This window comes from Crinia signifera, chromosome 5 (assembly GCF_055691185.1).
Source record: "Crinia signifera chromosome 5, ASM5569118v1, whole genome shotgun sequence".
NCBI lineage: Eukaryota > Metazoa > Chordata > Amphibia > Anura > Myobatrachidae > Crinia > Crinia signifera.
In genome coordinates, this window is record NC_139221.1 from 70178967 (window position 1) to 70196487 (window position 17521).

The 17521-nt window shown below is 42.2% G+C and overlaps 1 protein-coding gene across 3 annotated transcripts in view; it reads right to left on the bottom strand.

The window, feature by feature from the left end:
* Positions 1-13866, bottom strand: part of MCM4 (minichromosome maintenance complex component 4) — a 372932-nt gene extending 359066 nt beyond the window's left edge. For all 3 annotated transcript variants that reach the window (XM_083187419.1, XM_083187420.1, XM_083187417.1), the window contains exons 1-12: positions 13713-13866; positions 11206-11279; positions 10529-10693; positions 9866-10035; positions 9675-9776; positions 8170-8265; positions 7748-7843; positions 7473-7611; positions 5338-5558; positions 3890-4010; positions 3357-3616; positions 1876-2241 (exon numbers count right to left, since the gene is read on the bottom strand). In XM_083187419.1, the coding sequence (XP_083043545.1) occupies positions 1876-2241; positions 3357-3616; positions 3890-4010; positions 5338-5558; positions 7473-7611; positions 7748-7843; positions 8170-8265; positions 9675-9776; positions 9866-10035; positions 10529-10693; positions 11206-11275 (1806 nt within the window). In that variant the 5' untranslated portion in view covers positions 11276-11279; positions 13713-13866. The remainder of the gene's footprint in view (positions 1-1875; positions 2242-3356; positions 3617-3889; positions 4011-5337; positions 5559-7472; positions 7612-7747; positions 7844-8169; positions 8266-9674; positions 9777-9865; positions 10036-10528; positions 10694-11205; positions 11280-13712) is intronic.
* Between the last annotated feature and the right edge of the window lie 3655 nt (positions 13867-17521).

The following is a 17521-nucleotide window of genomic DNA, read 5'->3' on the forward strand; positions in this document are numbered from 1 at the left end:
CCACATACCAGGCACTCCTGGGCCAATCTGGAGCTACAAGAATTGCTATCACCGCCTCTTGCTTGAACTGGCGCAACACTCTTGTGAGCAGAGCCACTGGGAGGGAATATGTACACTCTCTGAAACTGCCATGGGGGCATTCACGAGACATGCCGTCGGATCCTGGGTCCTGCATCTGTACAAAGGCAGCTTGTGGTTCGGTGTGGAGGTCATTAGGTACACCTCAGGCCTGCCTCAGCATTTCGCTAGGAGTTTAAATACATCCTGAAGAAGCAACCATCCCCCTACATGTATGTCTTGTTGACTCAGGAAGTAGTCTTCCCAGTTTGAAACTCCTGTGATGTACATTGCTGACAGAAGTTAAGAAATGTTCTGCTGAGCTTAGGATCGCAGAGACTTCTCTCATGCAGCCGGACTTTTGATGCAGCCCTAATAATTTATATATGCTATAGCTGACTTGTTCAACTAGACCCTTACCGGGCCTGCTGTGGAGGATGAAAGATTGCCCGTAGTTCTGAGGCATTGATGGTCAGGCGAGATTCAAGGTTTGTATGTCAACTATTAGGACCTGTCCCCCTTGTCCCGAAGGCTAGTGTGCGTTGTTAATAGGATCCAGTTGTGGGAGGCAAAGGAGCATCCCCTGCTTAAGTGGGACCGTTTGAACCACTATAGGAGGGAGAGGCTAACCTCTTGAGACAAGGTGACTATCTGTGACTTGAGGTGGAAATAACCCAACTGACTGAGCAAGTTCCAACCATTTGCCCAATGGTAGGAGACCCGCTGTGTCCAACAAGGCTTCTAGATGGAGCATGTTGGAAGTATTTAAACTGGACTTCAGCCAGTTGACTGCAGAAGAGTCAAGAGTTCTGAGATGTTCTTGCAGGAGGTTATCTAAGTAAGGGTGAATATGAATTTCCTGCTGGTGAAGAGACGCCATCACCAATTCCATCATCTTCGTGAATACACGTGGTGCTATAGACAGACCAAATGGGAGGGCATGAACGTGATAAAGACAGTCTCCGAACGCAAAGTGCTGGTGGGCCTGGCAGATTTGAACATGAATTAGGCATCCTGGATATCCAGGAAGTCAAAGTCCCCCAGTTCAACGGTCTGGAGGAGGAGTCGGAGACTCCATTCTGAACCGTGGCACTCTGAAAAACAGGTTGAGAGGTTTTAGGTTTGGAATAGGATGGAAGGACACTCCAAACAACTGTGTCCATCAAGACATATAGATGGTGGAAGGAGTTAAACTGGACTTCTGCCAGTTGATTATCCAGCCATTTGACTGCAGAAGAGTCTAAGGGCCTTATTTTGGTTCATTCTTTCTGACAAAATCCTTCTTAGATGGGCAAAACCACGTGCACTGCAGGTGGGGCAGGTGTTACTTGTGCAGAGAGAATTAGATTTGGGTGGGGTTTTACTTCAAAGTGAGATCTATATTGCAGTGTAAAAATAAAGCAGTCAGTATTTTCCCTGCATTGAAACAAAATTACTCACCCAAATCTAATTCTCTCTGCACATGTTACATCTGCCCCCCCTGCAGTGCACATGGTTTTGTCCATCTAAGAAAGATTTTGTCAGAAAGAATTACCAAAATAAGGCCCTAAATTAGGAGTCGTTCTGGAGTCCTCTAACTGGGATGCCTCTATCTGAGATTATAGGAAAGACTCCTGAAGAAGAGTGTACAGGAAGCAGATGGTCCCAGGGTATCGTAGCGCTACACAAAGGAAAACTTATGAGTTTTGGAGGGGGTCAGGTGGGGTATGCATGAGATAAAATATATCATAACAGAACACTATTCTGCATCTTAAGTTAATGTTTTTATGTATTATAAAATATTGTCCAAAATAAAAAATGCCAAATTTCTACATGTACCTTAGCAATAGAGAGGGTTTGCTGTTCCATGACTTCATGTAGCACAGACCTCGTGCTCTCATTCATTTTGTCAAATTCATCTATGCAGCAAATTCCATTGTCACTTAGCACCAGGGCACCCGTTTGCAGGACAAGCTGTCTGGTTTCTGGGTCCTTCGTCACATAGGCTGTTAAACCTACAGCACTGGATCCTTTACCAGATGTGTACTGGCCTCTGGGTACCAAGTTGTACACATACTGTAATAGCTGAGATTTACTTGTGCCAGGATCACCACACAGAAGAATATTTACTTCGGCACGGAAATTTCCTCTTCCAGTATGGCTGAAATCCTTGCGCGTGCCACCAAACAGCTGCAGAAGTATACCCTGCGAAGAATGATAAAAGGTTTAGTAAGCATGTCGGTTACTGTTGAGCTTCAAATAAAAAATAACAAAAATTCAACAGATCAGCTACAGAATCTGCATTTGAAACTAGACAAAAAGGAATTCACTTGCAAGATGCAGCATACAAGATCACGTAAGAACCATTGCAAGCCAGTAACTTGTAGCTTGTTGAAACTGTAAGTAGAAAAGAGACTTACGAACAGGTTTTTAACAAATTACCACCCAGTAATATTGTATCTTTGGGGCTAGTAGCCATTTCTCAAAGGCGGCAAGCGGTAATAAGGTGCAATATCAGATATTAAAATTTAATTAAACATAAATCATAACATATTACGTTATGTGTTACTTCTCCACAAAATAGTTAATATGGTGACGTATTAAAAGAGAAATGAAAAATTTATTGAAATCACGTGCTGTGCGACCTATTTCTGATATGAAATATATGGCGTGCAGGCCAAAAAAAAAATAGAAGGAAAATTCTGACAGAACAGATCAGACTTTAAAACAAGTCGGATCTGGTTTGATGGAAACAGCGGCAGATTGTTGAATTTGCGGCTTTTTTGCGGACAAGCCCACTTTTCAAATACCTGTTGAGCGGAATGAAAAAGGCCCGAGGTTCCCACAGTCAGAATCCCAGATTGATTATCGTCCATGGTCGGAATCTCACCATGCATGCACGGACACCAATGGTGGACTTGTGGCCATTTACTTAAGCCAGTTGCTCCAACAGGGTCTTCTGATTCTAGCGATGATGTCTTGAGAACTTCCATTGGTTCAAACTAACCCTTACCTTTCCCCTAGTGCAGTGGTTCTCAAACTTGGTCTTCAGGACCCCACACAGTGCACGGTTTCCAGTCATCTGACAGGTGCACTAATTACACATTTTAAAAGATCCACAGGTGGAGCTAATTATTTCACTTGATTCAGTGAGGAGACCTGGAAAACATGCACTGTATGGGGCCCTGAGGACCGACTTTGAGAACCTGTGCCCTAGTGCCTAATTGCGAACCTTTCCTTCTGTAGATGCCAATTTCAATATCAGCATAATGACTGCATTCCATTTCAAGAATGACTTAGAAATATTATAGAACATCTACCTTTTTAATGTCTTCATGCTCATATATACTTGGTGCCAGAGCAGCAGCAAGCCTCTCGTAGATGTCTGGCTTAGCAGCCAGCTCCTTTAACATCTGTACTCGTTCCTCAGTGAACAACTTCTGCTCACCATCCTCATCAATACCATGTAAGCGCTTAGCATCAGTCTTCCGGTAATGGATAACATCAATGTGAGTCTTGTACACAGACTTAACATTTCGAACTCTGGGATTCACACGAATAGGGACAGCTCTGTAGATTCCTAAAGAGGAGATTATGAAAAGGTTTGAGTTGCAAAATGTGCCAACATTATCAAACCACCAAAAACATAAGTGTTGTTTTCTAGCTTAGCTTGATAATGCTATAGCAGTTTTGCACTATAGTGAATTTAATGAAAAAAGTTTGCTTCACCCATTAGCATTGAATGTGCTATTCCCCGAGATTTAAAGACTGATGACTGATAAGTGTGTTCAAGCATGACAACGGTTTGACTGCAAGGAAGTAGTCCCAAGATAAGTCAACCTACAGTATATACCTGTAACATTCACCCTGTCTCCTGGCTGCACCTTGTCCACCAAGTCATTGTGAGCATATAAAATAATTGTGTGGGGGGTCTGACCAGCTGGCATATCTTCAGGAGACTCTTGCAGTTTGATCTATTAGAGGGAAAAAAAAAAAAAAATTAATAATAATAATAATAATTTGATCACATTGTACAGGAGTAAAACAAGAACCATATAATGCCGTTTCCACAATCAATTCAAAATTCTAGACTAAAACAACAACAACAACAAAAAACACAATAGAAAGGAGTTGCCATAACAATCTTCAGAGTCAAATACAGCAAGTTAATGGGTCATACCATGAAAGAGATTATGGTTTAAATAATCAAGTTTCCGGTCAAACTACATTTACATAGCACTTCATTCAAAACTAAACCCATTTGTTTGACTAACTAAAAAAAGTACATGTATTCTAAATGTTATTGTGGTTTCAAGTGAAGAAATTTAAGGCTTTTTTCTATTCTCCTTAAGCAAAAGAATTTGTCCACAAGATGGCCTCACTTGCTCAGTCCTAGTGATATAAACCAGTGGTTCCCAACCCTGGTCCTCATGTACCCCAAATAGTGCACGTTTTCCAGGTCTTTACACAGAATCACAAGTGACATAATATCTCCACCTGTTGATCTTTTAAAATGTGCCTGAATAATCTGTGCTGGGTGACCTGGAAAATGTGTACTGTTGCGGGTACTTGAGGACCAGGGTTGGGAACCACAGATATAAACCAAGAAAAGTCACTTAGGATATTAAGTTGCATAAACTGGTATACTGTCACTAGGTCGACAAGAGGAAGGTTGATTGTCATTAGGTCGACACAGGGCTTTTCACGCCGACATGTGGTATTTCACACCCTACCATCCACTAGGGTGTGGTGGGAGAATAAAATAGTGTGCTGAGTGTAGCGAGGCACTGTGCTGGAAGCATGGCGAGCACAGTGCAGCATTACATATGTCCATATTGACCTTCAAGACTAATCCCTTGAATTGCTTTTGAGTCGGGCAGGCTTAGCTGGGATTGCATGCAATATACCGCATTCGATCTAGCCACCCTGGGCTTAAGGCAGAATTGCTGGTGACTTCTCAGAGGGGAGAAGTCACCGTAACGTAAGGGGGCCATTACTCTTAATATTTACATCAGAAAGGCTTCATGAGTACATAAAAAGACTCATGAAGCAATTTTTCTACCTGTGTTGCTGAGGTAGAAAAACTGCTGATAACAAGAATTCTACTGGACATTGCAACTAATCGAATATTCATGAACACGGTTTACTAAGCACAAGTCATATGTAAATAAAACAATGTAAAAGTGATAATTATAAAATTAGATAACTTGTAACACTGTCTTTTTCCAATATTTTCACTTGGTGAAGCGTCAATAAAAGACATAGGGGGAAGAAAAACAAACCAAAAACCCCATAACTTACCATTTGTTTATCTGAAAACATAGAGCGGTTGTGAACCAAAGCCATGCTGTGTGTGGTGTTGCAATGTTTGCAGACAGATGGCTCGGCTATACGACCACGGTCAATCTCTACCCTCGTGGTAAAGGCACACACCTGACATTTAAAGAAAGCTTCTTGCATCTCAGGTATAATCTGGGATGATCGGATAACCATCCCTCCAATTGTGATCAACTGATCAATATCTGAGGAAAAATGTAAGACATTTATAAGTACAATACTGCAGACTGTTAATCAATGATTTAACATTCTTAGGGGACGTTTCAATGAAGAGTAAAGCCCCGTACACACGGGGGGCTATATCGCTCGCGATGAGCGATATATCGCTCAGTGTCCTGATTGCATCAGCGACCAGAGATGGTCGCTGATGAAAAAGAAACTGCCCGGGGAGCCCGGCAGTGGAAATCAGCTGGTCGCAGTCCTGCGACCAGCGGTCACTACGGGGGAGAAAACGGGAGCGCGCACCCGACGATATATCGCCGGTGCACACTCCCATCAGCGACCATATTTCCCACAATATTAGACAAAATCGCCCCTGTATAGCCTAAGATAAGATAGATAGATTTTTTTTTTTAAACCAGTTTTATCCTTTATATTCTGTGACCACAGGCACAACAGTGACATATATATAAAAAAAATTATAAAAAGCCTTTTGTAAGAGAATGCCTGGTATTATTCCACATTATTTTGCTTGTGTTCTTCATCCAAGTAAGCTAAATCAATGCAGTATTTCACACACACACACAAAGATACTGGGCAGGTGAATCAGGTGCTAAATCTGCCTAGAATCAAGCCTCTCCTCCAACATTCCCATAGGACAAGGAAAAAAAAAACACTCATTGTAAAAAGAGTAAACTAAACACCAACACATCAAACAGGCAATAATTCAAACACTGAATATTCTTAATATTTTCTTCAATTCAAAAAAAAAAAAAAAAAAAAAAACATTTCCTCAACTCTGCCTCAGTGAATAAATTCAGTACTCTGCTCTATGGCAGAGTACTTCAGTAGTCATTGCATACAGCTGTGGATAGAGTTTATCTGTGGGCCTAGATTGAAGTGGGCCGTTATTAAAGTGGGAAAACTGGTTCATAACTACAGCGTTAAACCAAAGTGAAACTGAAGGACAAAACAACAACTGAGAAAACCAAAGTCTGCTTGGAGTGAGTTCAATTCATTCACACAACATACTACTCCTGGCTGCTTAATCTGGCAATTCAACCATAATATCACCATTCTTACATCTGCAAACAACTTTTACTATCACTGTTAAAGCTTGTACTTGCACTGTCTGTTTTGAAAATGACCAGCTGTACCTCTAATGACCTCACCTCTCCTGCTCTTCCATTGATAGTAGGTGTCCCCCTACATTTTATTCTTGGCCCTCTTCTCTTTCTCTATACGTCCTCTCTGGGTGAGCTTATGTGCTCACTCGACTTCCACTATCACATCTATGCTGATAACACTGAAATCTACCTCTCCTCTCCTGATCTCTCTCCCTCTATCCTCACTCATATCTCCAACTGTCTCTCTGCTGTCTACTCTTGGATGACCCAGCGCTTTTTTAGACTTAAAATATCAAAGACTAAGCTGACCCCTTCCCACCCTCCTGCATAAAACCTGACCATCTCTCATCCTAACCTACTGTTTATGTTCACTTCTCCCCCTTCTGTGTCACCCCTGTCTGTCTAAACCCCCCCCCCCTTACAATGTAAGCTCTCACGAGCAGGGCCCTCTCTCCTCATGTGCCTTTCCTAGAATATATAAACCTTTGCCACCCTGATGATTACTTCAGTGTCCTGTCCCCTGATGTAACTATCCATATTAACCATGTACTTGTCCTAAACTGTCTTGTACTGTAATTTGTTATGTGTTTTTGATTATAACTATGCTCTGTAAAGCGCTACGGAATCTGTGTGCGCTATATAAGAAACGGTTAATAAATAAATAAATATGGCGTTGCAAGCATCTGCAAATGTGATGCTATGCTACTGTTCTAACTTACAGCTTATTGAATTGATCCCTTAAAAGTTTTATTTCAAGCAACGTACTGTATAGGCAAGTTTTGAATCCTTTCAATTTACTCAAATTAGTTTTACCTTCTGGATTTAAACTCCTCATATTCCTGGTTTTTAACGCATTAAAAGGTCTGACTTGGATCTGATGCTCCAAAATAGAATCAGGATACCGATCAAAGAATAACTGATTAACGGCCATATCAAAAGTTGGAATAACTTCCTAAAAAGATGGACATATTTACAGATCAATGACATGCACAACAGACAGCTTGAGACACTGCTAAACATCAGCAATAGCAGCTGTCAAGAGGATTGTTTCAATTACAGCAATGTAGAGATAAAGCATGAATGGGTACCTGTGGATAGCAGACCAGTTGTCTATACAGATCTTGGTCAAATGTCCTCAGATGATCACAGTCAATATTCAAGAACGGTTCTCCAACAACATTGATCTTTAAACAAAAATTACAAAATATTACGGTTGTATATAGTCGAAACTCTAAAGACATACAAATAGGGAAGATATATAATTCTGAGCATACAGGAAACAAATACATACACACGTTAGATTACAGTAACTCTATTTTAGCTTTAATAACGTGTCCAAGTTTGCCCTTCAAAATTAAAATGTGTCTTACACAGCGATAAACGCCTTCCCGAAATAAAAAAATCATATTGTGAACTATATTTCTTTCTAATTAAACTGATGTCTGCCACACAAGCAATTGTAACATTTTATGACACTTCAAAACAAACATTACAAAATTAATAATTTTACCTCTTCGAGTCGTTGCATGTAAATCGGCTCATTCAAATCCAAACCAACATTCTCTTCTTCTTTGGCCAATGGATCAATGAATCGCTGTATAAAACGCTAAGTACAAATTATAAAACAAATGGTCAGGATTGTTTTGAAAATAAACTAATAAAACACAAATATTTACATAGGAATGACATTCGAGAGATTTAACTCGACTGACTTATGGTGTGTACACACGGGCACGATATGGCTTCCGATGTCGCCGATATAGTGCACATCGGAAGCCATATCGTATGCCGAATGTGTACTTTTTAGGGCTGCCAATGCGTGCTCCCGAGTGAGCGCAAATCGGCAGCGACATAGTGAGGGCAGGCAAGACTATATAGTGCAGATCTGTACTATATAGTCTTTGCGCCTTTACTCACATAGCTCCAGCGGCCAGAGGAGCTTCTCCTGGGGCTGCAGAGCTGAAGCATAGTGACCCGGAAGTCCTGCGTATAGAGGACAGCGGGGGGTGTGGGCTCTGATATATGCATGGGGGGGGGGGGGGCGGCGAGGGAAGCTGTTGCTGTGCCGTGGCCCCGGGTGTCACAGCACCCTGGTGACAGCTATCGTGTCCTCTCCTTCATGCCGTGCGATGCTAGTCCCAAGATCGCATCGGGACTCGCATCGCACGGCATATGGACCGTGTGTACACACTATAACCAAGGAGATTTTCTGAAATCAGAGGGTTTATAGGAAGAAAATTTACGCATGGCTGCTCCTGCCTGATAAATTGTGAGTTCGAGGAGATAGCTAGATCTCAGTACCACACAAAACTGAACAAATCAAGTTCATGTAAAATCCACTACTACCCAGCTAGCAGGTGACGGACTACAGATGTCACCGCTGTAGAAGGTAAGGTTCTGGGGTGTAAAAGTGTAATTTACCAAGACCCCAGTAATAAACTTCATTGTACACAATAATTGTTGTTAGAGACAAAAGCTATACCATCTTCATAGGCAGTGGAAGCTTGTCTCATGCTTTTTTTTTTTTTTAGTCTTTGCATTTGTGGTTTTCAGTAGAAGGGCAAAACATGTTGGCTATAGTACAAACATATACAATACATTGTATACTTTGAAACAGAATTAAACCTAAAAAGTTGCACATCATTGCTTCTGGCAATTTAATGCAGAGCTCACACTAAACCAAAATTGTATATGTCTAACACTAGCAGTGCACGAAAGGGGTTACACCTTCCAAGCCCACAAAATAAAAATACCTCAATTTTAATTAAACTCTTCCATGAGTTACCTGTTAATGTTGAAATTTTTACTTTTTTTTTTTTCAAAGTCCCTCCCTCGCCTTACTTTTGATACATTTCTCCATCTCCATTGTCTCAGCAAAATGTTGTCCACCCATACCATCAACTTGAGGCCTTGAACTGGGACATGTCTCATCTAATGAGGCTTTTTGCACTTGGATTTTTACCCTGAGAAAGCCCTTAAATGACCCCTCTTTCCATCTCATTAATAATTACTCACCTGGAATTTCTCTCTGCATGTAATAACATTGACATCAGTCCCCCATATCACCAACTTCTGTTCCAGAGACTGTTCACTTGTAACCAGCTCCTCAGCAGCAGGCTGAAAACAAAAAAAAAGTTTTTAATTATGTGAAACTGGTCACTCTGCTTCTGCTTAGTGGCATCAATGGAAGTACTAGGATCTCCCACCTGGTCTGACTGTGACTGTAAGTCCACCTGCTTAAGTTTGCGAGCAGACCCCAGATCAGGCCGCTGTCTGGCAGGAGTACCTCGGATGCCACTCCTAGGTGTGCCCTCCACTCTAGAGCTTGGAGTTCCATATGTCAGGGGAGAGCTCAGGTCAAGTTCACTCTGAACAGCTACATAGAAAAAACATGTACAAGTACTGTAACATAATGGTGTCCTTTCAAAAATAGACACAAAATAATGCAATGCCACCACAGTATTGTTGACTGCAACTGTGGTGTTTTGTTAGTTTTAAAGGTTGTGGATCAAAGGGCAATATCAGTCAATAGTTTGACACTAAAAGTTCAACATTTACAAGGTCGGCATGAGATTTCCACAGGTTTATCAGTGTCAATGTCGACACAAACCCATGATTAGTGTAGCGCATACCCTTGCCACTTTACTGTTCCCAATCATAGTCGACGTGGATCGTAAGCATGAAAAGGCTGAAGAAAAAAAAAATTTGCAAAACTTATTTTGACCTTCTGCTTGCCTTGGGCTATTATCCAAATCCAATTTTAAAATTCCTCCCCAATTAACACATTTTCTGACATTGCATATTTGACATCAAAATAAATTGTACAGTAACTATATGAAAAAAAAAAATGAAAAAAAAAAAATTCATACCAGAGTGCCGCGATGGTGCCGGGCTAGAAAACAGAAGCTCTTGTCCACTGGGGCTCTGGAGATCACCGGATGGGGAAGTTGGCATAGGTAGCAGTTCACCAATTGATGTGGAGTCTTCTGTTCGACGTCTTTGTGATGGAGGAGAGTGCACTTCCTCACTGCGGGCTTCAAGAGAACATTAACATTAGGCCCTGGGCACCGCTCTAGACTAGTGGTGTATTGTAATACAACTACTATTAAGCCATGTAGAACACCAATTTACCCCTTGCCTTTAATAATGATCATAACTAAGAAAGGACAATAATGTAGGTGACATGGACCCATGCCAGTTAATGCATGGTCAGTTTTTTAGAAGGGGTTGTGGGATTTTTGGCAGTACCTATATAGTGTTCCTTCTAGAAATGTGGGCAGGCAGGGCGCCGCTGCACGGGGGCAGCGCAAGGGGGGCGGCCTGGCCGTCGCCGTCAATAAAGGGGGGAGGGCCCGGCCCTGCCACTTGGGAAGCGCCGTCTAAAGCGGTACTGCGCTTCCCCATGCACACCGTCGTGGCAGGCACCAGGCTGAACACTACCTATATGGTACACACTAAATATACACGCATATACACACAAATGCTCCCAATATTGATATTTTAGCACAGAGCAGAAATGTAATACAATGCCAGGCAGTACACTTACGAGTCGCAGGATTGCTGCTTCTCCCACGTTTGTTTCTTCTTCGGCTCGGTGTGGATGCTGGAGAAGACATGATGCTGCAAATTGTATGGCAACATTAGTGACAATCCAAAGTCTAGTCATTGTAAAATGAGCTTTAGTACTAGTACCACTTTCACACTGCCAAAACGTTTTAATAACCGGTATTTTTAAACGGTATTTAAAACGGGTCTGAGCCTTCACATGGCAGTAGATTATCGTTTAAGTACCATTCACATCAGTCAACCCATTTAATCCCCTGAATACGTTTCAAGGCAGAATGCAGGGGCCAGCCTATCACAGGTCTGTATTCTGTTTTTACTAAATGCTGTTTCAGAGCCATTCTCACTGCCTAAAAAACAGCTCTGAAATGTGTAGAACTCTGCTTTTGAAACATTTTGAAATATATTTTAATGTGGACAATGATTCTCAGCAGGTACTTTTGATGTTGTAACAAGGCATATTTTATTGTTAAACTATTGGCCATATTCAATAGTTATATTGCACCTGATCTCCAATCTAAAGCAACAGATTTCTTTAAAAGGTGCCCACACATTAGGACGACTTCCGCAATTCCACGAGCTGCCCCTGTACCCGGGTGGCAGGACTGCATAGGTCACAACGTATGCAGTCATTTCGCATACTATGGGGCAGACGTATTAAGCCTTAACAAGAGATAAATGCAAGGGTGATAAGGAGAGATAAACGTCCAGCCAATCAGCTCCTTACTGACTTTTTTCAAACACAGCCTGTAACATGGCAGTTAGCAGGTGATTGGCTGGGCGTTTATCTCTCCTTATCACCCTTAGATTTACCGTATCTCTTGTTAAAGTTAATACAAAGCCAAGACTGCCAGGTTTGGCGAAGTGTATTATCTGTAGTGCAGCACATGCAATCTTCAGGCTGCGATGCACACAGGACCACGCATTGCATCCGGCATGATGTTAAACTCATGAAACCTGTTCACTTTTCATCCGATTTATTGCAGAAATCAGATGACATGCGACCAAACCACAGCAAAATCGCCCTAGTGTATGGGCACCTTCATTTTAATATAGGTCCCAAAAAGTCATCCCAGTTTGTATTAGGGCATGCTGGGATGTGTAGTTCAACAGCAGCTGGATAAGCACTAACTGCCCATTCCTAAACAAAACTGCATTGGCACGGGCAGGAGGGAGTGAATAATAGATAGAGGGCATACAGTGATGGGGATATTAGCTCAGTGTAAACAGCACCTCACTTTATCTAATGAATGCAGGTGCAAATCCTGGCTACATACTACTCTGTCACTAATTACGATCATTGTGGTGCAATGGCAGCCTGAGAAAGAGCACACAATATAGAAAGTGACATTTCTATGTATAGTTTAAATAGATTAGGAGAACTAAAAGGAATACTTTAATTGCTGATGCATAGATGAAAGAAAATATCAGACACACACATTAAATGACCAAGGTCACCAACAACATGCCAGGATTCCACAGGGGAGATGTACTAAGCTTTGAAAAAAGTGATAAAGTGGAAAGCGATAAACTACCAACCAGCATACTCCTGTCATTTTTCAAACAGCCTGTAAAATGGCAATCAAAAGCTGGATGGCTAGTACTACTACTTAATCTCTCACTACTTTATAATTTCTCTTCTGGACCTACATTCCACGCTTGAAGGGTGTACACACTGGGCGATTTGGACTAGATCATCAAAATTAAGCCAGAATCGCCACATGTGTACACAGCAGGCGATAGCGATGCATAGCCCCACAGGGTCGCTGTCGCCAAGACAAAGACTGTGTGGACAAAGCTATTTTCACGAAAGCCCCATACACACTTAACAAGTCCAATATCAGCAGGAACCCGGCGTTGCAAAATGCATTGTCGATGCTAGTGGGAAAAAGGGACCACTGGCGGAGAGAGCAACGGTCTGAACATGCTCAGATAAGGAAGGGGGTCGTTGACAATATAAAGTGTACACATAGCCAGATTCTCTAAGCTTCAAAAGTGATAAAATGGAGTGATAAACAGCCAGCCAATCAGCTCCTACCTGCCATGTCAGACTTTGTTTGAAAAATGTCAGGTAGCAGCTGATTGGCTGGCTGTTTATAACCCTCTATTTTATCACTTTCAAAGCTTAGAGAATCTGGCCCAAGGTGATATTATTCATAACATCGCTCAGAATATGTGCAGAGAGATCTGGCACAGCCAATGCGCTCTAGTGAGAGCGCACTGGCGGTGACTTGCTCATGCGGTATAATGGTGAATACAAACGGCTGACAATATCTTCATTGGTACTGTACATCTGCAAAATAGACGGGTTTGTACACCCCAGCGAACCAGGTAAGCGTCTGCGGCAACGCCACGCAGCGTCACACAGCTGCTCTCACATACAAGTGCTATGCGGAGACATGACGGAGTATTGGTCACCACAGGTAACGTGCAGGTGTTATGCACGGTGACAGTGGTGCCTCTATAGCTCCCGCAGCAGCGCGCACTGACCTAAGAAAGACGCGGTGGTCCGGCTGCTGCAGGTGATGTGATGTAGATGCTGCTCCGGCTGCTGAACCTCCCGATCTCTCTTCCCGCCAGGAGAATTTCGCGCCAACAGCACTATCACGTGTTGCTCCGTTTCGCGGGGTTTTTTTTTCTTACAGAGGCAGGCGGGAGAGAACACTGCACGGGAGAGGGGGGTCGGTCTGTAACACAAGTGTATTTTTGTTTCCGTTATTTAAATAGAAGCTAACACGAATACCATGTGTGGCATCATTCTATTTTAAACCACGGTTGTTCATTACAGCTTGGCGATTTTTTATTTTAATCCGTTAAAAGATCATCGATTGCATCTCCCCACCCCGCTACTATGCTGTGTGGTGCAGTCCTGCCTGCTTCCGGTGTGCACAGCTACATCTGTGTATATATAATTAACAACGCGGCCAGCAGCTACCACAAGGGGGTGCTCTGTCTATATTGATTATCGATGTCTAGGGATGGGACATCGAAAGAAAACTTCTGTTAAATTATGTTTTTCAACATTGGTAACAAAACATCATTTATGCTGTGTACACATGGTGCAATATGATTGCTAGCGATATATTGCTAGCAATATATTGCCAGCAATCATATTGCTCAGTGTCTCCTTTTCATCAGCGATGAAAAGGAGACACTGCTACTGTCAGGGGGCGGGGGGGGGGGGGGGGGGGGAGCAGCAGCGTCTGCTTGCTGCTAGCACGCAGTGGGGGGGAAGACCCGAACGGAGGAGGGAGGGAGCAGCGGCGAGAGAGACCCGAACGGAGGAGGGAGCAGCAGCAGAAGGGAATCCTTCTGCCGCTGATCTCCGCTGACCTCCTGCTCAGCGCCGGGGGAAGTCGCTGGTCGCAGGAGCATGCTCCTGCGACCAGCGACCATCAGGGGCTGCACACGGGAGCGCGCACCCGGCGATTCATCGCCGACAGCACACACAAATCACTGGCAATATGGTCGCTCAGCGACCATATTCCCAGCGATATGTGCTGAAATTGCACCCGTGTGTACGCACCCTTAGACCTAAACATTGGAAACCGGGAACAAGGGATCTACAGCAAAAAGATAGACAACCATTAGGTTGGCACCATTAGTTTGACAAGCAAAAAGGTCGACATGTAAAAAAGTCGACATGCAGAAAGACCGACAAGCATTAGGTCGACAGCCAATAAGTCGACATTGGGGTTTTCACTGTTTTTTTCCCCTAAATGTCGACATGGACACAGTTTGAAGTGAACCGCAGCCCAATGTCGAGGTTTTGACTGTCAACCTAATGGTAGTGTCGATCTTTTTGCATGTCAACCTTTTTGCATGTCAACCTTTTTTGCTTTTTGAACTAATGGTGTCGACCTAATGGTTATCTTTTTGCGATCAATTGTCTGTCTGTCAATTGTCTGTCAATTGTCTTTCTGTCAATTGTCTGTCAGACAGACAATTGACAGACAGACAATTGACAGACAGACAATTGACCACAAAAATATAGACAACCATTAGGTCGACAAGCAAAAAGGTTGACATGTAAAAAGGTCGACATGCAAAATTGTCTGTCTATTGCCTGTCAGTTGTCTGTCTGTCAATTGTCTATTAATTGTCTATCTGTCAATTGTCTGTCTGTCAATTGTCTGTAAGTTGTCTGTCAATTGTCTGTCTGTCAATTGTCTGTTAATTGTCTTTCTGTCAATCATCTGTTAATTGTCTGTCTGTCAATTGTATGTCAATTGTCTGTCTGTCAATTGTCTGACAATTGCCTGTCAAATGTCTGTCAATTGTCTGTCTGTCAAGTGTATGTCAATTATCTGTCTGTCAATTGTCTGTCTTTCAATTGTCTGTCTGTCAATTGTCTGTCAATTGTCTGTCTGTCAATTGTCTGTCTTTCAATTGTCTGTCAATTGTCTTTCTGTCAATTGTCTGTCTGTCAATTGTCTGTCAATTGCCTGTCAATTTTCTGTCTGTCAGTTGTCTGTCTGTCAATTGTCTATGTCAATTGTCGGTCAATTGTCTGTCTGTCAATTGTCTGTCAATTGTCTATCTTTCAATTGTCTGTCTGTCAATTGTCTGTCAATTGTCTGTCAAATGTCTGTGTCAATTGTCTATCTGTCAATTGTCTGTCTGTCAATTTTCTGTCTGTCAATTGTCTGTCAATTGCCTGTCAATTTTCTGTCAATTGTCTGTCTGTCAGTTGTCTGTCTGTCTGTCAGTTGTCTGTCTGTCAATTGTCTGTCTGTCAATTGTCTGTCAATTGTCTATCTTTCAATTGTCTGTCTGTCAATTGTCTGTCAATTTGTCTGTCAAATGTATGTCTGTCAATTGTCTGTCAATTGTCTGTCAAATGTCTGTGTCAATTGTCTATCTGTCAATTGTCTATCTTTCAATTGTCTGTCTGTCAATTGTCTGTCAATTTGTCTGTCAAATGTATGTCTGTCAATTGTCTGTCTGTCAATTGTCTGTCAAATGTCTGTGTCAATTGTCTGTTATCAATACCGATATTTATATGATCAAAGAACAATAAGTGAAAAGCGTAGGTTACGTATTATGTCCGTAACCTGCGTACCCTTTATTTCTAGCTACGTGCGAACCAAACGTAGCGCAGCGTAGCGTACCTTTATCGTGTATTGTACACGGTAGAACCAATGTATTAATAAGAGATCCCTTCGCAGTACTTTGTGTCTAATCTGCGAATGCACCTTTTTAGGACAATGTCCGTACTATACCTTATCGCTATATGCGAATAACAGACGAGACCACAGTATAAAGGTGAGGAGATAGAAACTCCGTAAATGATGTATTTAGTCCCTAATGGACAAAAGGGGATTACAGAAATAGGAAAAGTACAGTATAACACGTAATGCAATTGTCTAACAATGGATATACTAATCAAGCTCTACTAGGGAAAGAAAACAGGCACAGAATACAATCAGCCAACAATACAATAAAAGTAAGTACAGTGAATGCAACCGTTTACCGTCTCATCAAATATGCGCAGCGCAGTCTGGTCGGAGCTCGCTATGTTCAGGTTTGAACTATAGCCCGGTCAATGGTCAGGGAAAGGAAGCAGTGCCGAAGTGACCGAGGCCGCCCTGGGTCACCTAACTTATAGGGTCAGAAGGGGGAGGTCAAAGGCCATTCCTATTGGTCAGGGTTCGTATGTCAAGTCCTCTGTGATTGGGGCAAAGTATTGCACCTGGTTTGGATAGGTGCAGGGGGAGTGAACTTTGGAGTCCTTTGTCTGTTGGCATCGTCGTCAGGGGTCGTAAATAGCAGTAAGAACCGGTTATAACTAGATTCTTTTGTAATACACCTTTTAACAGAAACAGTTTTGGGAATATGGATTTTGTCCGTAATTATCGGACCGTATGAATTGCGATTTATTCGCAATGACCGGAATACTGCGCATGGGAAACGGAACGTAACGGTACCAAACATTATACAGATGGAAGTATGTAATGCTGACTAAACTATGTGTAGTGTTCTAAACCTTTAACTATATTTTATTTGGTGTAAGTATGGTATTATGAATTTATGTGTAATAGTATGGCTGCGCTTCTGGTCCACTTTGTCACACAGACTCGGGTATGGATACTTTATTTGCGCAACTCTGCGAACCAAAATGGCGGCCATACCATCCTAAAATGGCGTGTGTGCAACTCGACTTTAACACTGTGAATTGTCTATCTTTCAATTGTTTGTCTGTCAATTGTCTGTCAAATGTATGTCTGTCAATTGTCTGTCAATTGTCTGTCTGTCAATTGTCTATCTTTCAATTGTCTGTCTGTCAATTGTCTGTCAAT